We start from the raw sequence: 23,480 nt of genomic DNA on the forward strand, positions 1-23,480 counted from the left end.
GTAACACTCTCTGATTCTCCTCCACTTCATAAGGAGGCCAGCATGCCTGGCCAATAAGTGGCAGGTTAGCAAAGTGTGAAAAACCATAGAAGAAGAACGTTATGAGCATGTGCAGTCAAAAACAGGAAGAAGAAGCAGTCAACGGAGAAAGGAAATGGTAAAAAACAAGTAAAATTGAGTGGTTTGTGTGGACAGACGATGAGGTGGATTTATTACTTCATGATCATCAACATCACATCCATCTGTAGAGCTGTAACGAGGACAAAAAGTGCAAAGAACACAGAGATAGCGCCGTAAATGTCACCCATCGTTCTTGATGTTGGCAACCGTTGCCCACAGTGACTTGTTGCTAGGCGCTTGACGTCATCGCGTCAACACCAGCTCTGATTCACACCACTACACAAATCCACTCAACCAGATATTTTTTATTTCTTCACTTTTTTATCTGTTTTAAAAAAAGCTTTGTGAAGACAGGCTAATCCAGCACCAGGAAAAGAGGGTCAGGACCACCTGTAGTGATCTGGTCTGACTCCTGAGGGTCCGGCCCCTGGTGGACCATTACCGGGTCATTTCAGCTTGTTTGGGTGTCGTCTCTCTGCGGTCTAATATCCGCTCTGCCGTCTTCCTCCAGATCTGTTTTTCTATCCCTCCTTCCTCGCTGTGAGAGGACGCGCTGAGGTGTCTCTGCTCTCTGAGGTATTTCCTGACGCTGTTGTTCCACGCTCCTCTCAGGGACCCAACATCCTCCCTCCACGCCTGGCGCTAATCCATCAGAGGAGTGTGTGAGGGGCTCAGAGTGTGTGTGATGTGTAACAGATGGATCCAGACGTCAGTGTCTGAGACGGCGACACATTTCACTTTTACATTTTCTTTACATGAGCGTTTAGCGTCTCCTCAGGACGTCTCCTCAGGACGTCTCCTCAGGACGTCTCCTCAGGACGTCTCCTCAGGACGTCTCCTCAGGACGTCTCCTCAGGACGTCTCCTCAGAGTCAGAGATGCTTCAACCAACAGGAAGTAACTGAGGAGTCTGGGAGTAATTCTGGAGTGGGGGCTAACAACATGGCGCCACCTGCTGGAGCCCACGTCACAGGATCCATGAGGTGATGCTCATGGCGAGCTCTCAGGTGCACGCCGTGGGCCCCATCCTCCATCTTGCTGAGTGTCATTTTGCCCCTGCTCTCTTCCTGTAGTTGGTGAAATCAAAATGGAGGCTTAAGTTATTAAAACTGAGCAGCTTTAATCATTGGCTGCTGATGTTGGAGGAGCAGCGAGGATTAACGGCGGTTAAAGCTCAGAGCTCCACGTCCACGCCGCCCTGCTGTCACCGCCCCCCCTGCCCCCCCTCCTCTCAGCTGATCCTCTCAGTTCATCTCTCTGATGTTTCCGTCTTTTGCTCTTTCTCTCGTCCCCGCCAGCTGTCCGTCCCTCGCCGCTCCTCGCTGCCTTTTCTCTGCTTCTTCGCTCTCTGCTTTTGATTTTCCCGCCGCCGCCTCCTCCTTCGTCTTTCTTCTTCTCTGGATCTTGGCGAGATATGAAGCGGCATCATGGGTTTTATGGAATTCTACCTGGAGATTGACCCCGTCACCTTGAACCTCATCATCCTGGTGGCGAGCTATGTCATCCTGCTCCTGGTCTTCCTCATCTCCTGCATCCTGTACGACTGCCGGGGCAAAGACCCCACCAAGGAGTACGCTCCGGACAACACGCCGGCGCCGCCCAGCCAGTCGCCCATACGCCTCGTGGTCATGCAGAACTCGCCGGCTTCCTCCCGATACGAGCCCAACAACACGGCGGGCCACGAGCTGCAGACGCCGGACCTGAGCCGGGACCGGGGGGACAGGGAGCGGGAGAGGGAGCGGGAGAAGAGGAGCACCCTGGTGTGAGGAGGAGGAGGAGGACTCTTTGGACCTCATTTTTGACTGTAAACATCATCGAGGAGCTCAGCAGGAGGTAAGCAGACCCCTCCCCCCCAAAACCCTCAAAGTCCAGATCCTTGAACCATGAAAACCTGAGCAGCTCCTCAAACCTTCATCACTCTGTCTGAGCGCGCTCTGTGTGTAAACGCCGCCATGCAGCAGCTTTAATCCACCGTTCATTAACGAATCTATGGAGATGAATCACGGCATCTGGGTCTGGATCCAGACCGGTCCAACAGCGCCCACAGCTGATTGGATGGAGGAGGAGTTATAATCAGATTAAAGCGACTAATTAATTAGTTTCTGCAGCTGTTGATCCGTCAGCGTCAGACGAAGACTACGGTTTTGTTTTCGTGACGTTCGCACACGTTAGCGGCGTTGGTCAAACCTGAGAGACAGGAAGTCCTGATGCTTTCTCCAAATGTTGAGTTTCCCTCATGAGTTCTTGCTTCAGCTGCTCCCAACACCTTTAACAGAGGGTGAAAACTTTAACAGGACTGAAACACGACCCCCAAAACTCCCAGAGGGGTCAGACCGCCTTTAACGGACTCCTTCAGGAGAGAGATCAGAGTCAGACGCTACCTACAGATCTCTAGCTCCTTCTCATCACGCTAATTCGTGACGTGACTTCAGAGATATCAGACTCAGTCCCCGACCAAGGGCCCAGGGAAGGGGGCGGGGCTAAAAACACCTGGAAGAGGTCTGTAAACTAAACTTGTCGTGTTTGTTTCCTGTTATCTAATCTCCGTTAGCTAATGCTAACTAAGGGACTAACTCTCTCCTGAGGAAAACAGAGCAGAGTCCACTTCAGACTCCCCCCTTAGTGGTCTGACTCTGACTCCCCTCCCCCTCAGACCCACAGGTCCCAGACTGTAAGCCCCTCTCTGCAGCATCCGCAAATCCCCCGTCAGACCCCCCCTCCCCGCATCACTGGGATGAATCCAGCTGACGACATAAACCCCCAAGGACAGAGGAGTGACGGGTGAATGAATGAACGAACGCCGCGTGCTCATCCCTTTGACGTATGCTCGGCTGAGAGGGGGTCAAAGTCCGCGCGTGGCGAGCAGCAGATGTTGGCGTTGAAAGAAGCTGATTGAGAAACTGGGAGTGAAAATCCTCCGTCGCATGAAAATCATCTGTTTATCTCAGAAATGATGTTTATCCATCAGACGCTCTTTGACCCAAGTCTTCGTTAACCATCTGTGAGGTCACACGTGGCGTTTGAACGCCGTGTTTACGTTAAACAGCTTTAACTGACGGGATTATTCACATTAAATCTTAAAGTTTGAGAGTAAACCACTCCATGGACCAAAGCTGGAGGATGGACGGAAAGAGTCAAAGGTCAAAAAGGTCAAAAAGGTCAAAAGGGTCAAAAACTACAGGAAGTTTTTCAGATTGTGAAATTTCTCGGTTTGTTTCAGAGAAAATGTTTTTTTTCTGGAGTTCAGCTCGATTCAGTGACAGCGACTCACTTCAACCTCCCCGGGGCCAAAACCTGGTCCGAGTCCCACAGCTCACACAGCTCTGACCCCAAACAATCCACTTCCTCTAAGACCAGTTTGAACAAAGACTCAGTCAGCAGGAGGTGGACTCAGACTTCAGATCATGGACTAACTTTATTCTGTTTTTTCTCAGGATCTCTGCGGGTCAACCTGCTACGGGTCCAAGAGGTCCGCCAGAACCCCTCACAAACCTGTAACACACAACAAAGCATCCCGGACTCAGACTGGACCCCCTGAGGGACTGAGATACAGCCTGGAAGAGTCCACTGAGGACTCTGAGACGCCCAGAATCTCAAAAACACTGGGATGTTGACCCCACTGCACCGGGACCTGCTGTTCCCCCATGGACTGAGACCCAAACCTCTGGTTCTGCTCCAAAGTCTGAACCAAACCAGCGTTAACAGTTTTAACAGTGAAACAAAGACTGAGTCATTGTTTGGTCAGATTCACCTCTCTGCTGCCCCCTGCTGGGCAAAGGACAAACCAGACTCTGAGACCTCAGGGTTTCTGTTGGAGGCCCGTGAAGGTCCAGTTCCCCCACCTGTGACGGTGTAGGCCGTGTGTTTATGACTCTGGAGGTGAACTGGCGCCCGCGTTGGGATGAGATCCCGCTGTCACATGTCTTCCTGTGGGTCGTGGCGGCAGATTAAGCGTCCTCGGAGCGTCAGAGCTATGAGCAGTGGTTACTCTGCACATTTGTCAGTCCGGCTTAATCTCACTTCCTTCCTAAAAACGACAAAATCCTCCTGGCCCCCCACATCAGGTCTTCGCTGCCGCTCATTGGCTCTGGCAGCGCCCGCCAGATGATCCAACCCGAGTCTTTAGCGGACTCCACCACCGGGGCCTGGACCGGGACAAATCCTCTTACATAAAGGAGCCAGCTGAGCAGCCACCAATGGCCGCGGCTCGTCCATAATATGAATTGCACAATTACCCCCCCCCCCCCCCCTTCATATTTCATGTGGTGGATTAAACGCTGACAGCGGGCGGCTTTAGGAGCTGTGTTATGTATTTGTTTTTGCCCTGTGCTGTTTTTTTGTCCGCTGGGACGTTACGTAAGCGTCAGGTTGTCCGCAGGCTGAGATCCGTCCTTTTCGGTCCCGACCTGACGGCTCATCTCATGCCAACGTGTGGCTGAAAGGCCGAGCTCTCTGCCGCCGCTGCTCGCATGCAACGCTAAAGACATGAAGCTCAAACCCCAGGGACTCCACGTCCCGGTGTGTGACGCCATGATGAAAACAGCTGCAGAGCCGACCTGTACGACCGTCAGTCCTCAGACCATCGACAGGAAATGTGACTCTACGATCAGGTCGTCATGACCATTAACGTCAGAGAAACGTCTTTATTCAGGTTCCTTCAGACAGTTTCAGAAAGACGGTTTCTTCATCTTCACATAAACAGAACATAAACTGATGTTTGTGAAACGTTCAGACTAAAAACACGTCGTCCTGTTTGACTCATTAAGAGAAATGACAGTTTGATCTGGACTCAGCTCAGACCTGGTTCTGGTTTTCAGGGTGTACAAAGTTTATCTTTATTTTAGCATCCTGTGGGAAACTGTGTGGGGTTTCTGTTTGTCATTCATGGTCTTAGAGTCTGTTCCTGCTGATTGCTGTTCACCACCATAGAGGGTCAGAGCTGTTGAGTTTAAAGCTGATCTAGAAAAAGTTTCTCTTCTGGATATCTGCCTGATCCTACTCCACACTTTAAATAAAGATTATTATCATCAATACAGGTTATTCCTAAATGCTACTTCTTAGTTTCCTTATTGGGTTGATTTACAGCACTGCTAAGTCTCCATGACAACACAACGCAGGGTGATGAAGTTTCGATTTCTTTGAGATTTCTGCGATTAATTTTGGAGCCTAACTGTCAGACAGAGAAAGGACAGAAGAGCAGAAGAAAGATAAACAGGAGAGAGATCGAGCACAAGCTAAAGGCTAACACATGAGCTAACCGCTAAAACATGGCTTAGAAGCAAAAAAGCATAAGCTAAAGGCTAAAACACAAGCTAAAGAATAAAACATAAGCTAAAGGCTTAAACTCAATCTTAAGGCTAAAACACAAGCCAAAGACTATAAAACATGAGCTAAAGGCTAAAACACAAGCTGAAGGTTAAAAACATGACCTAAAGGCTAAAAATAATGAGCTAACCCCCAAAACAGGAGCTAAATGCTTAAAACATGACCTAGAGGCTAAAACAGGAGTTAAAGGCTTAAACACAAGCTGAAGGTTAAAAACATGACCTTAAGGCTAAAACAGGAGCTAAAGGCTAACAACATGAGCTCACGGCTAAAACAGGAGCTAAATGCTAAAAACATGAGCTAAAAGAGTAAACAGGTGTTAAAGGCTAAAACATGAGCTAAAGGCTAAAACACAAGCTCAAGGCTAAAGACATAAATGCTAAAACACAAGCTACAGGCTTAAACACAGGCCAAAGGTTAAAAACATGAGTAAGAGACTTAAACAGTAGCTAAATGCGAAAACATGAGCTAAAAGCTTAAACACATGCTAAAGGCTTACACACCAGCTAAAGGCTAACCCCAGGTTATTGTGTTTGTGCTAATGTTGTCTCCAACCCACAGTCAGCAGGTATTCTGCAGTGGTCTGTTCAAACTTGAGAGTCTATCAATAAAATGAAGAGCCAGGTTACGTTAGCTCTGCTTGGTGAGGTTGGAGTTGGTAGATGAGCTCTGGTAGGACAGAACCAGGATTCACTAACGTTACACGTTACAGACACGTCTCAGAGCACCGGGCTGTGAGGAGAGAGAAATATAGCAGCTGCTAAGCTACGCTACAAACTGACAAAGTTAGCTTGTTGTCAGGTTTCAAAGTGTAGCTCTACCTAACTGTTGATGAATACTTCACCTCGAGGAGCTGGATCTGGGAATAACTTGAACAAAGAAAAGTCGAGTTAAAAGAAGATCTGATCTCCATTTGCTGTGGACTGTGACCTGAGATATGTTTTTGTTTAATCCATCTTAACCCAGAGTCAAACACAGACTGGTTCATTTTCAACCTTTCACTTTAAAAACACCTTTAACATGAATTATTCAGGTGATTGTGATGAGATAATTTCTGATTCTGTTCATCGTCTGTCTCGCTGTGCTCAGCTTGAGGTTTCACCCTGTAACAAAACAAAACATTTCTAATAAAAAATAAAAACCTGTGTTGAAGTTTCTTGGATGAGTTTGTTTTAGGAGCGTCCATGGTTTCCAAAAAGAAGGTCAGGCTTTGATTCCTCCATCACCCGTTTCAGGGTCAGTCCACCTGCCCCCCCATGCAGAGTTTAGCCCAGCTCTAAAAACCTCTCTGTCGTCATCGTGTGTCGCTCTGCGGGGATTAGAGGAGCATCCTAATCTGCTCTCTTTCACTTTGAGAAAATGGAATTACATAATTCAACTTAGCGCGGCGCTAAAAAGGGAAACGGACTGAGTGATGGTGGGACGGTCTGAGATCCAAACACGTTTGTTTCTCTACATGTGCTTTTCCTCTCACATGTTCAGACTGTAAACAAGAGCCAGAGCAAAGCAAGTTGAAATGATCCAGAATTATTAAATCGAAGCTTTGTTTGTGAACAGAGAAGAACTGTGCAGACTGATCTTCAGGAGAGTCAGGACTTACATTCAGGGCCCTCTGCAGATATTGTTAAAAGTTGGAAAAGATAAATCTGAAAAACACAAAATTTTCTGACAAACCTTTCCTGAAGAGGTCTGCGTCCCATTCTGCTGCAACAAAACAGGACTCACTCTGAAAATGAGGTGGATGATTTTGGATTTTCTTGTCAGAATGAGTCAGGTTTAACCTCCTCACCTGTCGTTGTGTTGTCGAGTAAAGACTGAAAAAACAGTTTTGCTGCACAGACACAAACGAAAACTTTGCACAAAGTGACTCTCAGCATGTCAAACTTAGAGCTGACAGTTTCTAACAAACAGCTAAGTTTAGAAAAAGGAACAGGAATCTCAGTGAGGGATGAATTATAATTACTGCGAGGACATCTGGTGGAGAAATAAGGAATTACAGTGCATGACACTTTGAATGGGTCCAGACTTCTCCTGATCCTTGATGAATTCTCACTCTCTGACGATGAGTTTTTGTTCTGGAGCTTAAAGCTGACACCTGAGGAAGAAGTTTCTGACAACCTGAAGTTATTGAGTTCGAAGATTTAAAGGTGCAGTGCGTGCTTTTACACTTAACCTTTATAAACCTTTATATTTTGTTTTACTGTGTAAAACTGTGTTGGGGCTCTTCAAGTAATATACTAAATATAAAAACAGTTCTTTATAAATCTTCTCATTATTATATAAAAATATGTTTATAACTGTAAATTCTCTGGGGATAAAAAACTTACTTTTTTTTTTTTTTATTTTTACAGGGAATTCAAAAAAACACATTAAATCATTTTAGCAGCTTTTATTTTATACTTTTTTTTATCATCCCCCAGAAGTTGTTCAGATGTTGAAAATGTATGTTGTTGCCTAACTCTCGTGTAGATGGTGGTTCTATACTCTATCAATAAAGAAATTAATAATAATAATAACAATAACAAAAACAATAATAATAATAATAATAAAATTACAATAATAATAATAAAATTAATAATAATAATATTAAAAATAATACTACTAATAATAATAATAATAAAAATAATAATAAATCAATAACAATAATGTTAATAATAACAATAATAAGAATAAGAATAATAAAGAAATTCATAATAATATTAATAATATTATTAATAATATTAATAATAAAAATAATAATAATAAAAATAATAATAATCATGAAGCAAACTAAAAAAAAAAAAAAAGTAAAAATAATCCTGTTTTAAATGTGAGGTTTTGGTTTACGTGTGTTTGAAAAGTAATGTAAGCCTGACAGATGAGGGCAGCGCGGTGTGACATCAAGGGTGACAAACAGGAAATGCTTCGTAGACCAGACTGTCTCAATTCAGTTCGGCCTTTGCGGTCTACACAGGCTACGAAGACCGGATCCTCCGAAGGCTACAGCCTACGTAGGCTGCAGTCCCTGAATTGAGATACAGCCCATGAGGTTTTCATTGCTACTTTCTGAAACCAGATGTTAATTAAACATGTTCTCTTTGAAAGCAAGGCGCTCACCTGTATGAAGGTGCTGCCCCCTGGTGGTCAGGAGTTTCACTGAAACATGGTGGAAATGACTCCATATTTCACATTATTTCTTATCAATGTGTGTGTTTTCCCCTTTGGACAGTGAGGTGTTTGAAATGAGTTCATGAAAAGTTCAGCGTAAAGACTTTTTTTTTGTCCTGATCCAGATAAACGTCAACACCTCTAAAAAAACAGCTTCAGATGGTTTTAAACTTTCCTCACGGAGCTAATGTCAAAAAACCAGGGTTATAATCTGAGCTAACGTCACTTCAGAGGAGAAAGAGTCAGAGACAGGCAGGATTTAAACTTTTATTTATACTCTCGTTTTGATCATGTGGAACATAATCAGGGACAAACATGGAAAATCTCTTCAAACACAGAATCAAACAGCTGTGAGGAGCAGAGAAATAAAACAAATCAAAGTAAGTGCTTCGGGTCGGGTGGATACATTCATCTGGGCCGAGGAGCCGAGAAAGTTCACAAAGCATCGACACAGAGGAGGAGGAGGAGGAGGAGGAGGAGGAGGAGGAGGAGGAGGGTAGAAAAGTCAGGAGGGCTGTGAGGTATTTCAACTACGCAGGGAGGAACAGGACAGACTTTAATGCCCATGCACGGCCCACAAAGGTCGGGCACGCCGTTTGGAAATATTTCTGAATATATATATTTAACAGACTGCTCATCTTAAAGTGACCCGTCCCAAAACACACAGGAAATATCTAAACGTAGGAAAACAGACTGTACAAAAACAAGATCTCTGTATAAACATTAAAACCTTTAATATATATATTTATATATCAATATATCCTTTATATACACTTTGTTTTGGTCTGCAGTAAAGATACGAACACTCACCCAACGCTCGCTTCAAATATACATTCATGTCTCACGCGGCCACAAGGGGGCGCATGTGTCGCTGAGCTACACTTAGGAAAAACACGACAAAGAGGAAAACAACGTCAGCGATGAAGAAAGGAGCTTCTATTGCACCGAAAGGATCGAGTCTGAAGGTGAGAAAGAAAACAACTCTTTTCTAAAGAGTTTTTTAACTTTTTAAAAGACGATAAATGAATCAACTTTAATAACAGGATGAGACCGTGTCAGAAAAATCACTTTTTTACAAACTTGATTTCTGTTTCAGAAAACAGGTTTGTGAAAAATGTGGCTCAAGAGGTGAAATTTAAAATAAAGTTTTGATATTTTGTTTAAAGGAGCAGTGTGTAGAAGTGGTTAGCGTTGTCCGAACAGAAATGTTGTTTTTGTTTGTGAAGTATCTTAAACGAGTGAACAATAATTTCCATAAAACTTTCCTTTTTCGTTTTATGAAGTTAGAAAAACACTTTTTATATTTACATTACTCTGGGTCCTGTTCATGGAGGCAGAGAAAACGAACGGCCACGTTTGTCTACCGCAGATTTTGGGGGACAGAAAGAGCGGGACAGATTTTTGGCTGCCGATCCTGAAACCTTAAAGTCAGGGGATGGTTGATGTTTTAACAGAAGAAGAAGAAGAAGAAGAAGAAAAGTATATTTTTGTTGTTTTGTGGGAAACAGTTGGTGTTGCGTCAGAGAGATAGAAAGTTTCAGAGCTGGGAGTCGTCAGAGAAAAAGTTTGGTCTGAAGGACGACGCTGAATGTTTATGGTACAGTCAAACAAACGTCAGCGTTTCCCTAAGAGTTTTCTTTCCTCTCTGACAGTCAGAGGTGTGTCTGTGTTTCTTTAGCCTCGTTTACATGGATCTAAACTGATTGAAAAGTCAATTTTTTCTGCCGTTTTATTGTGTGAGACGGTTGGCAATCCAACCTTGAGACGCATTACCGCCACCAACTGGACCGGAATGTCTTAACAGGAAGTTGTGGCTGCGCGCGCAACCTTCACCTGAAACTGCGAGTGAGCATGCGGCTCTGTGTTTATACGAGGCTGGACGAGAGTGGAGCGTTTTGAAAACTCTCCACTCTGGAGAGCGTTTTTAAAAGTTTCTGTTTTCGGACAAAACGCAACAAAATGTGATCGGATTTGACCGTTTTTGGCGTTGTGTAAACGCAGCCTACGCCAATTGATAATCCGCCCCATGCTCCATGTGAACAGCTGAGTGGAGCAGGTTGGGTTGATAGAGGATTGTTCGGTCTGCGAATGCTCTCTCTAGTACGTAAGAGGCACGTAAGTGACGTACGCAGAGCAACACGCGGCCAAACGAAAACAAACATGGCGAACAAACGGAAAAACTGGACACAATAAGCGTCACACGTCGTGGATCCATCTTTCCAGATGTAAACAGGAAGTGGCCCTGGAGTTCAAAACCCAAACACAAAAAACAAGAAAGAAATCCCAAAATGGTAGTGTTACCTCACACTCCACATGGTGGCGGTAATGCACCAATTCGTTGCTCGCCAACTGCCAGGAAAACCCACAAAAGAAGAAGAAGAAGAAGAAGAAGAAGAAGAAGTGTTTTCAGGGAGCTCTTTGCCACAGTAGAGACAATACATTGTTTAACAAGCACGGCTCGCGCAGATTTTGTTTTTGTTTGCAAAAGACGGACGAGTTCTGCCGTCCAATCAGCGATCTCCGCCGAAGGTAACACTTCCTTCTTCTTCTTCTTCTTTTGTGAGTTTTCTTTTTTGTGTGAATTTTGTTTTTGCGATTGCGTTTTGCACTAAGGGGCCACCGTAAGGAAGTGCACCTCTTCTTCTCTTACACAGGTAGTGGCAGAGTGACCAATGCAATCGGTTTTAGCTAGGGTCATGGACACGTGGATTGAACGTGGATCTCTTTACTGAAAATTCAATTACATAGATCAAATCAGATTCACTTAATCTGATTGATTTCAATCAGATTGAGGAAAACTACTCATGTAAACGGAGCGATTGTTGAAGGTTAGCTCTGTCCAACAGAAGAGGAGCTTTCTGGGCTCATTCTGAAATCTGGACTAATTGCTAATTTCTACACACTACTCCTTTAAAACACAATGAGCTGATCAGATCACTGCAGAAATTCACACACGCTGCTAAAGATTCAGGATCCAGAGGGAAACTAAAAGCAGCTCAGGCTCTTTGTGGACGATGCTGTGATTTACCTTTACAACAGGTTAGCTCCAAACAAGCTCTGACGATGATCGATGATGAGATTTCTGCAGCGATCGTCTTTGATTTCTTCACAGATTAAAACTCTGGATTAAAAACACGTCTGCAGGGTTTGTGAGGAAGCAGCTGGTCTTTGACACACAGATCCAAACACACACACAGGTAAAAACAGAAGAAGTGATCTGTAAATCTACAAACACTGAGAGTTCAGAGCTAAAGGGTTTGATCTGCAGAGACGACTCAGGGCAGAGTCTGAGAACAATCTGTCGCTGGTTTCACAGGTGAGCGTCTCACCTGGAGAGTCTGTGCGCTAAAAACTGTACATGAGCCTGAGGCAGGAGCAGACTGAGGGGCTGCAGACTGAGGGGCTGCAGTGAGCCCCCACGGCCACCAGGGGGCTCCAAAGACAAACTCTCTTTGGTTCATCAGTCAGAACTCCCCCTGTCAGCACTTCATCATCAATACATTCATTATTACATAATTAAACCATGACCTTAATTATATAATAACAATAAACAGCTCGTTAGGGGCCGTCTGGAGTATAAAAATAACAAATTTTGGGCTCATCTATAAAAATTTGGCGTTTTTTTGGCTCCGTATCAAAATCTTTTCTTGAATCTCAAAGTGACGATGATGATGATGATGCTTTATTTCAGTTTCCATAAAAACACTGATCAGGCCAGAAAGAGGCTGGACACATAGAAAAGAAGCTGTGAGAGCGACCGACAGGTGAGAACATTCGTTTACAGTCATCAGGAGGAAGGCAGGTATGTACAGGGAGGGGGCGGAGTCTGTGAGGGCGTCTAAAGTGCCGTTAACGAACACTGAGAGGTCAAAGGTCAGAGGAGGTCCTTAAGGAGGGTTACAGGTCCAGAGACGTCCCTACGGCTCTGTGTGTGTGTGTGTGTGTGTGTGTGTGTGTGTGTTTGTGTGTGTGTGCGACTTCAAACTCCTGGTTTTTCATTTTCACCTGCAGACAGACTGACAGGTGCTGGATTCATCATTTAGTGTTAAATCAGTGTTTTAACTCTTCGCCCGCCGTGAGAGGAGCCGTCAGGACAGCTGGTGACGTGTGTGTGCGTGTGTGTGTGTGTACATGTATCTGTGTGAGTGTGTGTGTGTGTGTCCTCACAGCGGCCCGTGCTGTGCCTCGTACTTGGCCAGGACGTTCTTGGTGCGTCCGAGCTCTTTCCTCAGCTCGGCCACTTCCTGCCTCAGAGCAGAGTTCTCCTTCTCCAGGAACCCGGCTCGGATGGCGATCTGGTTCTCCTTGAGCCGCCGCGCGTCACGGGAGCGCTTGGCTGCCATGTTGTTCTTCCTGCGCCGGGCCCAGTATTTGTCGTCCTGCTCAAAGGACACAAGGAAGGAGAGAGGAGACATGAAAAGGGAGGAAATCCTGTGAAGGAGGCGGGTCAGAGTCTGGAGGAGGGTTTTGGGTCAGAACCGGCTCCAACTTACCTTCAGGTCTTCGGGGATGAACACTTTGCGAGCTTTCTTGATCATGGGCTGTGGCTTCAGTTCCTCGGCGGAGAATTTGCGTTTGCGGGGATCAAACATCTCCTGACCCGGCACGCTGGACAGAGCCAGGTCGGCCGGGTCGGGCTCGTATCCGACCGGGACGTGGATGGAGTCGGGGTCGATGGGGCTGGGGGTGTTCCTGGAGTTTGGGAGGCCTGAGGGAAGAGGAAGGAGGGACATGTTGTCTGAGGCTGGACGTGAATATAATTTTCTTTGATTAAAGAAAGTGAAGCTTTGCTTTTTTTATTTCTTTTAATTTTTATCTATTCATTTATTTATTTTAAATTTTTATTTTTTTTAAATAAAAAAAGAATAGAAACAGGAGCTTTTCTTTTAATTTTTTTTATTTTAGATTTTTTTTTTATTTTTGATTTTGTTATAATTATTACTTTTTTAATTAAAAAAGAAACTGAAGCTTTTCTTTTTAATTTTTTCTTTTTAATTTTTAATTTTTTCATTTTTTATTTAATATTTTTTATTAATATTACTTTTTTAATTGAAAAAAACTAAAGCTTTTCTTTTTTCTTTTTTTATTTGATTTTTTATTATTACTTTTTTAATTAAAAAAAGAAACTGAAGCTTTTCTTTTTTATTTTTATTTATTTTTCAAATTTAAATATTTTATCATTATTATTATTATTTTTAATTTAGAAAATGAAACTGAAGCTATTATTTATTTATTTTTTTAATTTTTTATCTATTTATTATTATTATTATTTTATAATAATTTTTTTTAATTAAAAAAAAGGAGAAAAGAAAAAAAAATGAAGCTTTTCTGACACGTCTCTCATTCTTACACCAGCTGCAGCCAGCAGAGGGCGACAGAGCTGAACTTTAACCCTGCCGCAGAGAGTGTGTGTGCTTTAATGAGTGTGTGTATGTGTTTAACAGCTCGCTGGCTGTGACAGTGAGGGGTCTGTGGGCAGGTGACAAACAGGAAGTGTTTAACCATAAATAAAATCTGTTTGTGATTTAACCGCCTCAGGTGTGACCTGCTGCGTGCTGCGTGCCGCGTGCTGTAACCAGACGGTAACACGAGGCGTTGGAGTAAATGTAAATATGAATAAACATGGATAAAAACGTGATGATTTCTCTTTGAGGAGCAGCAGAGGATGAGTTTGGATCTGCTTTAGAAGATGCTCTGATTTTTCTGACTCAGTTTTATTTAATTTCTTTGTGTCTATGAAAATAAAACCAGTCTGGATCAGATCTTTCCTGTACTCCTGTCCTCCTCCTGGTTTTCAGGCCTGTCAGGCGTTACGTAACAGATCTGTGGGCGTCTTCATCAGCGACACAAAGCAGTAAAATTACTCACACACAGAAACACCATCAGTATAAATAGCTGCTCCACTCCAGAGGAGGAAGTCTGTGTTTTATGGAGTGTTGAGGAGCTGTTTTATTGAGTGTTCTTCAGGAAATGATCCTCGTAAAGACGTTTGCGTGTTGGGTTTGTAAGGAAGCCTGTTTGTGCCAAAATAAAGAAACAAAGAAACAAAAAAAGAGCAAAATGCAACGATTCTGAGAGATATTCAGATTCAGTTTTGTCACCTAATTAAAGATACGACCCAAACTGGTATGATCTTTTATGGTGAAGGCCCCCTGTGGTGATCAGGTGGAACTGCAGTCAACACAGAAACGAGGACAGAATGCCAACTCCTTATTCTTCACCTGAAGAGCAGGTGGACAAATCAAACGCCCCCCACCTCATGATGGGGGTCTAAGGCTAACTGAGACCCCCCCCCCCCCCCCCCCCTCCTCCTCCCTTCCTCTTCCTCCTCCTCCTCCTCCTCCTCCTCCTCCTCCTCCTCCTCCTCCTCCTCTCTGAAGCTCAGCAGCGATTCTTGGAAAAGGAATATTTGTTTTTCCCCTCCAGCTGCTCCTGCAGAGGTCAGAGGCAGGTGTGTGTGTGTGTGTGTGTGTGTGTGTGTGAGTGTTTGTGTGTGTATCTATGAGCACCAGGTTTTTCAGCTGCAGCTTGAAAACACGTCTCAGACCTGTTCTTCAGGTCTGATCCTGGTGATGGGGGGTGGATGTTTGATCCTGAAGTTCACAGACGATCAAAAACAGAAATAAATGAAGTTTTTTAAAATTAAGAAACTAAATAAATCAGTTTTATAAAGATTAGTAACGGTTAAGGACGGGTTAGTTCGGAGCTTCGTCTCTGCTGTTCCTCTCCTGAACTCCTCCTCCCAGTATCTGCTGTGTTGTGTTGATGTGTGTGACTGTGTGATTTTGTCGGTGTATGAAAATGAGTAGGGGTGGGAGAACAGATTTTTTGTTTGACGATATCAAAATAAGGGATTCTTTGTGAAAATGTTTTTTTTTATTTTTTTTCAAATTCTTCATTTCTGTTTTTGTTTATAAACTGGATTGTAAAAAAAAGTTCCACTTTCCTCCAGCAGAGGGCGAAATGTTTTCTCTGACTCACGTGATGTGGATTTTATGGGGAGTCCGAAGACATTATCATTATTATTTTAACTTTCTCTAATGGTCTGGTGTAGGGATGGGTACCTTTCACTTTTAAAACGATACGGTACAGATGCCTGGTAGCTGGTAAATTGGTACCGGTACTGAACGGTACCACTTTTCTGCACTTCTTTGTGTTTATGTGGCAAAAAATATCAATTTCTTTAATAATGAAAAAATATATATATCTTATTAAATTTAACATATTTATTCTTCAGTATATAACTTTATAATGCTGCGTTCATGTCCAGCGTGGAAAATCGACTACTCCTCCTCTCCCTCACAGTCACAAAGATGTGTTCAGGTACCTAAACATGGTACCTTTGATTTTATGTGAATCGGTACCTGGTACTTTTGACAGAATTTGGTTGGTGCCGATAAAAGTAAAACAGCAAACTCAAAATCTCAATTTTAATTGAATCGACACCCTGAAAATCATGATAGAATTGCGAGAATAGAGAATCGTCCCAGCTTTAGACGTGGGGGTAACTTGTTTGCTGTGTATGTGCGTTTTTCTTCCGGACAGACAGCAGCAACAAACTTCCTGTTAGGAGTGATACACTGCCAAAAACTGAGATCTGATCAAGTGTTTTTCTCTTGTTTTAAGAAAAATTGTCTTGTTATTCTTGATTCGAGCCACATTCACCTGAGCAGCCCAGAAAAATGTCTGATTTAAAGTTATTTAAAGAAAAAATGAGGTCTGAATTGCTCGACACTAGAACAATGTCTTAATACAAGAAACTTTTCTTTTGTTTCATCTGCAGATTTTTTGTATTTGTTACAGCAATTCAGAGCTCATTTTGTTTTTAAATAACTTAAAACAAGACGTTTTCCTGGACTGCTCAGGTGAATGTGGCTCAGATTGAGTCTAAAAAAACATTTTCTTCTGAAATTCAGAGAAAAACACTTGATAAGGTTGTAGTTTTTTGCGGTGTTTGCGTCACCGACGTCCTGAGCTCAGTGACTGAAAGACTGAGTCCTCCTGAGGAGCTGAGACTCCTCAGCATCAAAAGGAGTCAGCTGAGGAGGTCAGGGAGTCTGATTAGGATGGAGATCGAGGAGGAGACGCAGGTTAGCCTGGATTATCTCTAAAAGGACGAACTAACGCTGGGAAATAATCTGAGGACGCAGAAAGAATCAGAGCTTCAGTTTGGATCGTCGTCCCTCACAGCTCCAAGGTTTCAGCGTGTGTGTGTGTGTGTGTGTGTGTGTGTGTGGGAACAGGTGGGAGCAGAGCAGCACCTCATGATGTGCCTCGCTGCCAAAACGTGATGCTGACAGACAGCCACACACACGTGTGCATGTGCGTGTGTGTGTGTGTGTGTAACATGAGCCGCTCACTCACAGTTCCTGAAGTTTCCCGCTGAGCTCAGCTGGTTCCTCTCCTCAGAAACATTTACTCCTCCACTATTTTTACCAACACCGAGAGGAGGTCAGGGTGTTTACTGCTCCATGTTTACACCACAGCAACCTGCTGCCACTGGGGGCACCACTGAGTCCAGGTTAAACACAGGAGGAGAGGATGGAGTGAAGAGTTTCTGGACTTTGTTCTGGGGGCGGAGTTTATCTGATTTACTGCGATAAGATTCTGACAAACAGCGGGTCAGGAGCTGAGGGAGCGTTCTGGATCAAACTGAAGCTCAGACACACACACACCTCTCAGGTCCCCCCTCTTTAACTCGGGGCTGTGGGATTAGATCAGAGAGTTTCTGAAGCTCAGACACAGGAAACGTTCAGAGTCTCCTCCTCAGGAGCAGGATGAGGATGTTTGTGCTTCCTCCTCCTCCTCCTCCTCCTCCTCCTCCTCCTCCTCGTCTCTGTTTGTTTTTCATTATGAGCTGAACGCTAGCTACCCCCGGCTCTTCTTATCTGCAGCGCCCCTCGCAGGCCATGTAGGAATGCTAATATGCCAGATTACACCTCAGATTATTCTGACCTTTGACCTCATCGTCACTTCATCCAACGATCAGACCAGAAACAGAAACCTGCTCAGCACACTCTGCAGCTCACTGAGAGTGTGTGTGTGTGTGTGTGTGTGTGTGTGTGTGTGTGTGTGTGTGTGTGTGTGTGTGTGTGTGTGTGTGTGTGTGTGTGTGTGTACACTGGACTTCATCAAGTGTAAACAACCTTGTGTGTGTAGAAGTCACGGTTTCCACCCACTGGCCTACATCTGCAGGGAACACTGTGTTCTTAAAAGACTGATCTCATGCAGGGACATGCACACACACACACACACACGCACGCACACACACACACACACACGCACACACACACACACAGTCACATGTTTCTGCACGCTGTGAGAGGACGCCTGGATTTCGTTCCCTGTAAACATGGAGCGAGCTGAAGAGGAAGTTCTCATCTCAACACACACACACACACACACACACACACACACACACACACACACACACACACACACACACACACACACACACACACACACACACACACACGCTGTCAGGCGTCTCTCAGGCTCTCGTGGTCTGAGGTGTTTTCCTCTGAGACACCTGAGTCCACCTTTGCTCCTGTGCTGACTCAGCAGCTCTCAGGCTGTGATGAGGTCAGGGACTTGACCTTTGACCTTTGACCTCTGCTACCTCTGCTCTTTGTTTACTTCCTGTTATATTTTCTCTTTTAAACCACGTCACCGTGACAACACCGTAAAGTTACATAAGAGTCGTAAAAACTCTGATTTCAGCTTCTTCCTCCAAACCCAGGGAGCGCTAACCCAATTAGCCACGAGAAGCTAACCAAACTCTCCAGGAGCAAAGCTCAGCGTATGGAAACGTTTCGTGGAGCGACACTTTTAAAACGCCGCTGATTGATTTTTCCAAACAAAGCTCATTTCCCCAGCGGCCCCTGAACGCCTCGCTCTCACTCTCGCTCTGCTTTGTGCTCGTCCATCACGGCTGATCACGCCGCAGGACAAAGACGCTGACAGACACGTCCTCCTTCTGCAGCTACGAAGGAGACGGGGATGGAGACGGACAGCTTCCTCTTTGTTTCCAGAAAGAGCGAGCGCTGTTTTCACGGCTCAGCCAGAAACATTTAGAGAAAGCGTGATCTTTAAAAAGAACGTTGGAGTGAGACTTTCTGTTCCCGCGTGTGTGTGTGTGAGTGTGTGTGTGTGTTGATCCGTATCAAGCCATAAATCCGTCCCTGTGCTGTTTGTTGATGTGAGAGAAACAGGAAGTCTGTGTTTGTTTTCAGCTTTGGGCAGTTTTTCATTTTAAAGACGCTTCAAACCAAAACTTTTGAGCTTTTCTGATTCATGATCGATGCATGCAGGGGCAGAAAGATCGTTTTCTAAAAGTGTTTGTTGTCATTTCTCAAACATCTCCACCTGGTGGTGAAAGGGTGTAATGACTAGCTGTGAAAGTGGATCATGTGTGTGTGTGTGTGTGTGTGTGTACCTGCTCTGGCCGGACTGCTGTGCAGACAGTTCGGGGACACGATGCCCGTGCGTACGGAGGTGGAGGCGTGGTTGCTGAGGTCCATCACTGACGGTGCCGGTGTGGGCGGGGCTTGGGGGATGATTGGCGGGTGGTGCTGGCTGTGGTGCTGGTGCTGGCTGTGGTGGTGGTGGTGGTCTGCAGGGCTGGAGGGGATGCCGTTCTCGGACAGGAACTCCTCCAGGTCCATGTACTCCAGCTGGAAGGTGTCTCCGTCGTAGGGCAGGGTTTTGTCCCAGAGCGTGGGGCCCAGGAAGGCCGACTGGGGGGCGCTGCGCTCCTCATCCAGGTTCTTCTCCTTCTCCTGCTCCTTGCTGAAGGCTGGAGGAGGAACAGAGGAGAGATCGGTCAGATTAACCCCACAGATACAACTCTGAGGGTCAAATCAGACCCTAAGTAGAGCCCCCTGGTGGTCAGAATGAGAACAACACCCCAGTCTTTGACGTTAACACCAGCCTGAGCAGGAAACAGAGGACGCAGATCTGGATCTGAGGTCATCAGGGCGTGTCAGGGAAATATGTTAACCACGCTGGATGACGGTAACCACGGCGCTGACTCACAGCGTTTCGGTTTAGGGACCAAAAACCTGCTGAACGAAGGCGTGAGCTCAGCTGATCTGTGATTCATCCACAGAGTTTACACCAGGAAGCACACGGCTCCTTATTTACCTCGCCCTGAAATAAACAGCTTTATCAGCTTCTGCCTGACCTCTGACCTCTGACCCCGACATGAGGCGCTGCTCCCACACATCAGCAACAAAACACGACAACTCTGAGCTACAAAAACACTTTGATACAGAACATAAATCTGATTTCTGTTTGAATATTCACTTTTTATATCTAACTTTAAAAAAATATCAAGTTTAACTTCTGAAAGATTTCTGTGATCGTGAAGATTTTGCTCTGATTTGTTTCAGGAGCTCTGAGCTTGAGTTTATAAATAAAGTTCAATTTAAAGATTTAAAGATTTAAAACTGAAGATTTATTATAAAGAAACATTTCGCATCCACTTTGAAAAACAAATCCTCCTGCTTTTACAACAAAACCATCTCATAAAAACAGGAATCTGAAAAGTAGAGAAATTTCTGGATTGCTTTAATCTTTGGTCGAGCTATTTGAGGATGTTAACTTCCAAAAACTCACTTTTTGACTTAATAACAACAATTTGACGGATGCTAACTGACTCCTATAACCTTGGCCTGAAACACATTTAATAACAGCCGCAAACATCGCTGGTGTTTTGGTGAAAAGTGTGACTGTGTTAACTGGAGACTCTCAGCTGTTAGTCACTGACACGTTCAGCTGAGAGTCTCCACTTAGCACGGTCACACTTTGCTCCAAAACACCTGTAGCATGGTGTAGCATCGTTTCTGACAGCTGAGCAATCACACATTTTTAGCTGCTCACAGCTTTAATTTAGCATTTAAAGAACACCAAACAAGGTTTTTTTTTTATTTTCAAGAGAATAAACCATTAAAATTTTAAAAACAGATTCAAATAAAATATATTTCAGTTTACACATTTTTAATCCCATCTTTAGTCTGTTTAATGATTCTGATTTTATTTGATTAAATTTATCTTTCCATGTGTTTGAATGTTCCCGTTTCACAGATTTCAGTTGTTCAGTTTATCTTTATGTCTCCTTTTAAAGAGCTGACGTCACAAAGTGTTTCAGTATAAAGGATTAAAAAGCCTGAAGGAGGCCGAGTTCTTCAGCAGGTGAAGATTTAGACTCTAAACTGAGGATCGCTCCTAAAAAATAGATTAATATCCCAACATAAGGCAAATAAAAGGGATAAAAATAAAACTGCTACTACTTTTGGGTGTTTTTTTAGTTTTTCATTTTTTTGTAAACACACAGAGTCTGACGATAATCCCATTGAGCCTGTTTGAATCCAAAGTTACACTAAAATTAAAATGTAGGAAACAGCAGCACCAGATATCTCAGATTTTTCAAACAAAACTTTACTTAAGGTGGATTTATGGGGCTAAAAATGAAACTGCAGTTCTCTTAGCGTCCACTAGGGGCTGTCACCAAACATCAATGAACCCCAATGGAGCCCCATGTTAAAACATTGATCTTAACAACAGAAATAAATGTGTTTACAGCCTGATTAATTTAAAAAACAAAAAACACATCTCAAACTTAACATCACAACTTCAATCTGATTTTAATCTGAGATACAAACGAAACTGCAACTTTTTTCTGGGGTGAAAGATTTTCCATCACTTATACCGAGATGTTCACGGCTAAAAGAAACTCACTCACACAGAAGGTGTTTAAGACTCCAACAGGTTTTTACACACATCTCAGACCCTAAAATTTGACATAAAATAATCAATATTGATATTTTCTGCAGGGTTAAACCAATAAACTCTGATTTAAAGACAAATTATTTCACCTTTTACGACACATGAGAAGGATGTGAGACAGCATCAATGATCGAAGTATGAATCTACTGGTTGAACAGATTTCCATCTTTCCCACTCTTATGTAACAAACACAGATTTCTCAGCTGATTTCATGTCATTAAAGGGTTAAATACTGTTTTCTAACTCTCAGAGAGTCTGAGGAGGGAGGGGTTTGCACTTTTCACCTCAGAGTTTTAAAGAGCTGCAGCTGCTGGCTCTGCGCCCCCAACATCACCAAACATCACCAAACATCACCAAACTACAGGAAACTACAGGAAACGACAGCTCAGCTCAGGTAGAGGAGGCTGAAACCTGACTTCCTGTTAATAAACTGTTTTTTCTTCCTGCTCTGACGCCCTGAGCTCATGGACACACTCCCATCTCTGCTAAATTTAACATTCCCTCTGAAAACTTTGAGCCTGAGTCACCTGTCAACAGGTGAGCTGTCACTTCAGCCTGAACAGGTTTAAACACACACACACTCACACACACACACACTCTGACACACACTTCATGCCTGTGAGGCTCCGTGCGTGGCTGAGATTCCTCATTAATCACGTCTATCCACATTTCTCACGCCACGCCACGCGCTGAACTGCGCCACAGCTCCGCACTAACTTCACCTTCGTGCTGCAGCGGCAGCTTCATCGGGTTCTCCAGCAGAGACTTCAGGACTCCGTGCGTCGACGGGGGGAGGAAACCCGGGTTCAGCGGGACGGGGTGTCGGCACATTTTCTCCATGTCGCCTCCTGGTTTCTGTCGCTTCGGCTCCACCGGGAGAAACACACACTCTTCACACACACTCTTCACACACACTCACACACACTGGAGGCAAAAAGAAAGACGGATAAAAAGTGGATCAGCTCCTCTCTGCAGCCTGCATGAAAACCCGCAGGAGGAGAGTCCTGGACCAAAAACCCGGACTGGGGTCAGAAGCAGCTCGGAGCGCGGGACGCGTCGTCAGCGCGTGCGGAGGTGCCTGACCGGGCTGCGCGAGGCGGACTCAGACCGAGCACTGATCCCATGTGTGAGGACTGAGGACTGCTGACGTCAAACATGGAGCCAAACACCCGCCTCCCTCACAGCCACGCCCCCTCCTCCCCCTCCCTCCCCCCTCCTTATAATGAAAACATAAAACAGGAATTAAACCTGCGAGATGCTCTCAGTGTGACCCAGAAACACACACACACACACACACACACACACACACACACACACACACACACACACATACACACACACACACACACACCAAATATTTATTTTTTTTCCCCTTTTTTTTTTTAAAATAAAACTTTACTCTGGGTGTTTCTATGGCGAAAAGAATGAATCTGCAGTTCCTTCAGTGTCCACTAGAGGCTGTCACCAAATTAAGCCCTGTGCCCAGTTTGGTACAGATTTGATTTGTGTTTTTCAACAGCCAACCATGTCTTTGTTGGTAGGTGGTGTGTAAACCAGACGCTGACAGCAGTTTCATGCTGTCCATGACGCCGTTTTGTTCTTTTTTACCGCTGTCACACAGGACGTGACGATTCTTTCCAACAATCAATGGACTGAGATGTTTCTAGCTCCACCTTCTGGGGTCAGATAAGTTTGTCTGACATCCCAACAGACAGGGACCAAAAAGTGGGACGGTACGGGGCGGTAATTTGGGGACCTGTCACGATTTTAGTCAAAGGAAACGTCACAAAGTGTGTTCTGTACGGAGACGAGTCCCCCTCATGGAGCCCCATGTTAAAATCAATCTTGAGGGCAAAAAAAAAAAAAAAGTTTAACCCCACTGGCAACTGTAGTTGCTGCACTATTTTTAAATTTCTGGAATCCCTGGAAGTGCTGTTTTGAGCTTGGGCAGCTAATTTTAAGTTTTAAAATATGAGAATATTGAAAAAAAAAAGAAAATAATCATTAAGATAAAGGAATAATAATGATGATAATAATAATAATGATAATAATAATAATAATAATGATAATAATAATAAGAATGACAATAATAATAATAATAAT

At 44.2% G+C, this 23,480-nt stretch overlaps 2 protein-coding genes across 3 annotated transcripts; one reads left to right on the forward strand and one right to left on the reverse strand.

The window, feature by feature from the left end:
* The first annotated feature begins 1,477 nt into the window (after positions 1 to 1,477).
* smim36 (small integral membrane protein 36) lies at positions 1,478 to 3,954 on the forward strand. The gene is made up of 2 exons (XM_074664083.1): positions 1,478 to 1,952; positions 3,554 to 3,954. Exon 1 carries the CDS (start codon positions 1,547 to 1,549, stop codon positions 1,883 to 1,885), a length of 339 nt encoding a protein of 112 aa, XP_074520184.1. The 5' UTR covers positions 1,478 to 1,546; the 3' UTR covers positions 1,886 to 1,952; positions 3,554 to 3,954.
* Positions 3,955 to 8,854: 4,900 nt separating this feature from the next.
* On the reverse strand, positions 8,855 to 22,501 carry hlfb (HLF transcription factor, PAR bZIP family member b). Of its 2 annotated transcripts, none has more exons than XM_074663419.1 (4): positions 22,100 to 22,501; positions 19,027 to 19,386; positions 13,085 to 13,299; positions 8,855 to 12,970 (listed from the first exon to the last, which is right to left on the reverse strand). In XM_074663419.1, exons 1-4 carry the CDS (start codon positions 22,215 to 22,217, stop codon positions 12,755 to 12,757), a joined length of 909 nt encoding a protein of 302 aa, XP_074519520.1. In that variant the 5' UTR covers positions 22,218 to 22,501; the 3' UTR covers positions 8,855 to 12,754. The 2 variants fall into 2 exon arrangements, with proteins under 2 accessions (XP_074519520.1, XP_074519519.1); XM_074663418.1 differs by having other exon boundaries at positions 8,855 to 12,973.
* Positions 22,502 to 23,480: the final 979 nt, after the last annotated feature.

The sequence above is a fragment of the Halichoeres trimaculatus genome, unplaced genomic scaffold (assembly GCF_033239565.1).
Source record: "Halichoeres trimaculatus isolate MK-OKI-2021-1 unplaced genomic scaffold, fHalTri1.1 fHalTri1_scaffold_23, whole genome shotgun sequence".
In the NCBI taxonomy this organism is placed as follows: Eukaryota; Metazoa; Chordata; class Actinopteri; order Labriformes; family Labridae; genus Halichoeres; species Halichoeres trimaculatus.

Bases quoted from the DNA above. Each gene is read 5' to 3' on its own strand.
- smim36 (XM_074664083.1), top strand. From the start codon at position 1,547: ATGGGTTTTATGGAATTCTACCTGGAGATTGACCCCGTCACCTTGAAC.
- hlfb (XM_074663418.1), bottom strand. From the start codon at position 22,217: ATGGAGAAAATGTGCCGACACCCCGTCCCGCTGAACCCGGGTTTCCTC. The intron at 19,387-22,099 runs GTGAAGTTAGTG...TTCCTCCTCCAG, and splicing joins GCTGCCGCTGCAGCACGAAG to CCTTCAGCAAGGAGCAGGAG. The intron at 13,300-19,026 runs GTACACACACAC...CTCTTCCCTCAG, and splicing joins CAGCAGTCCGGCCAGAGCAG to GCCTCCCAAACTCCAGGAAC.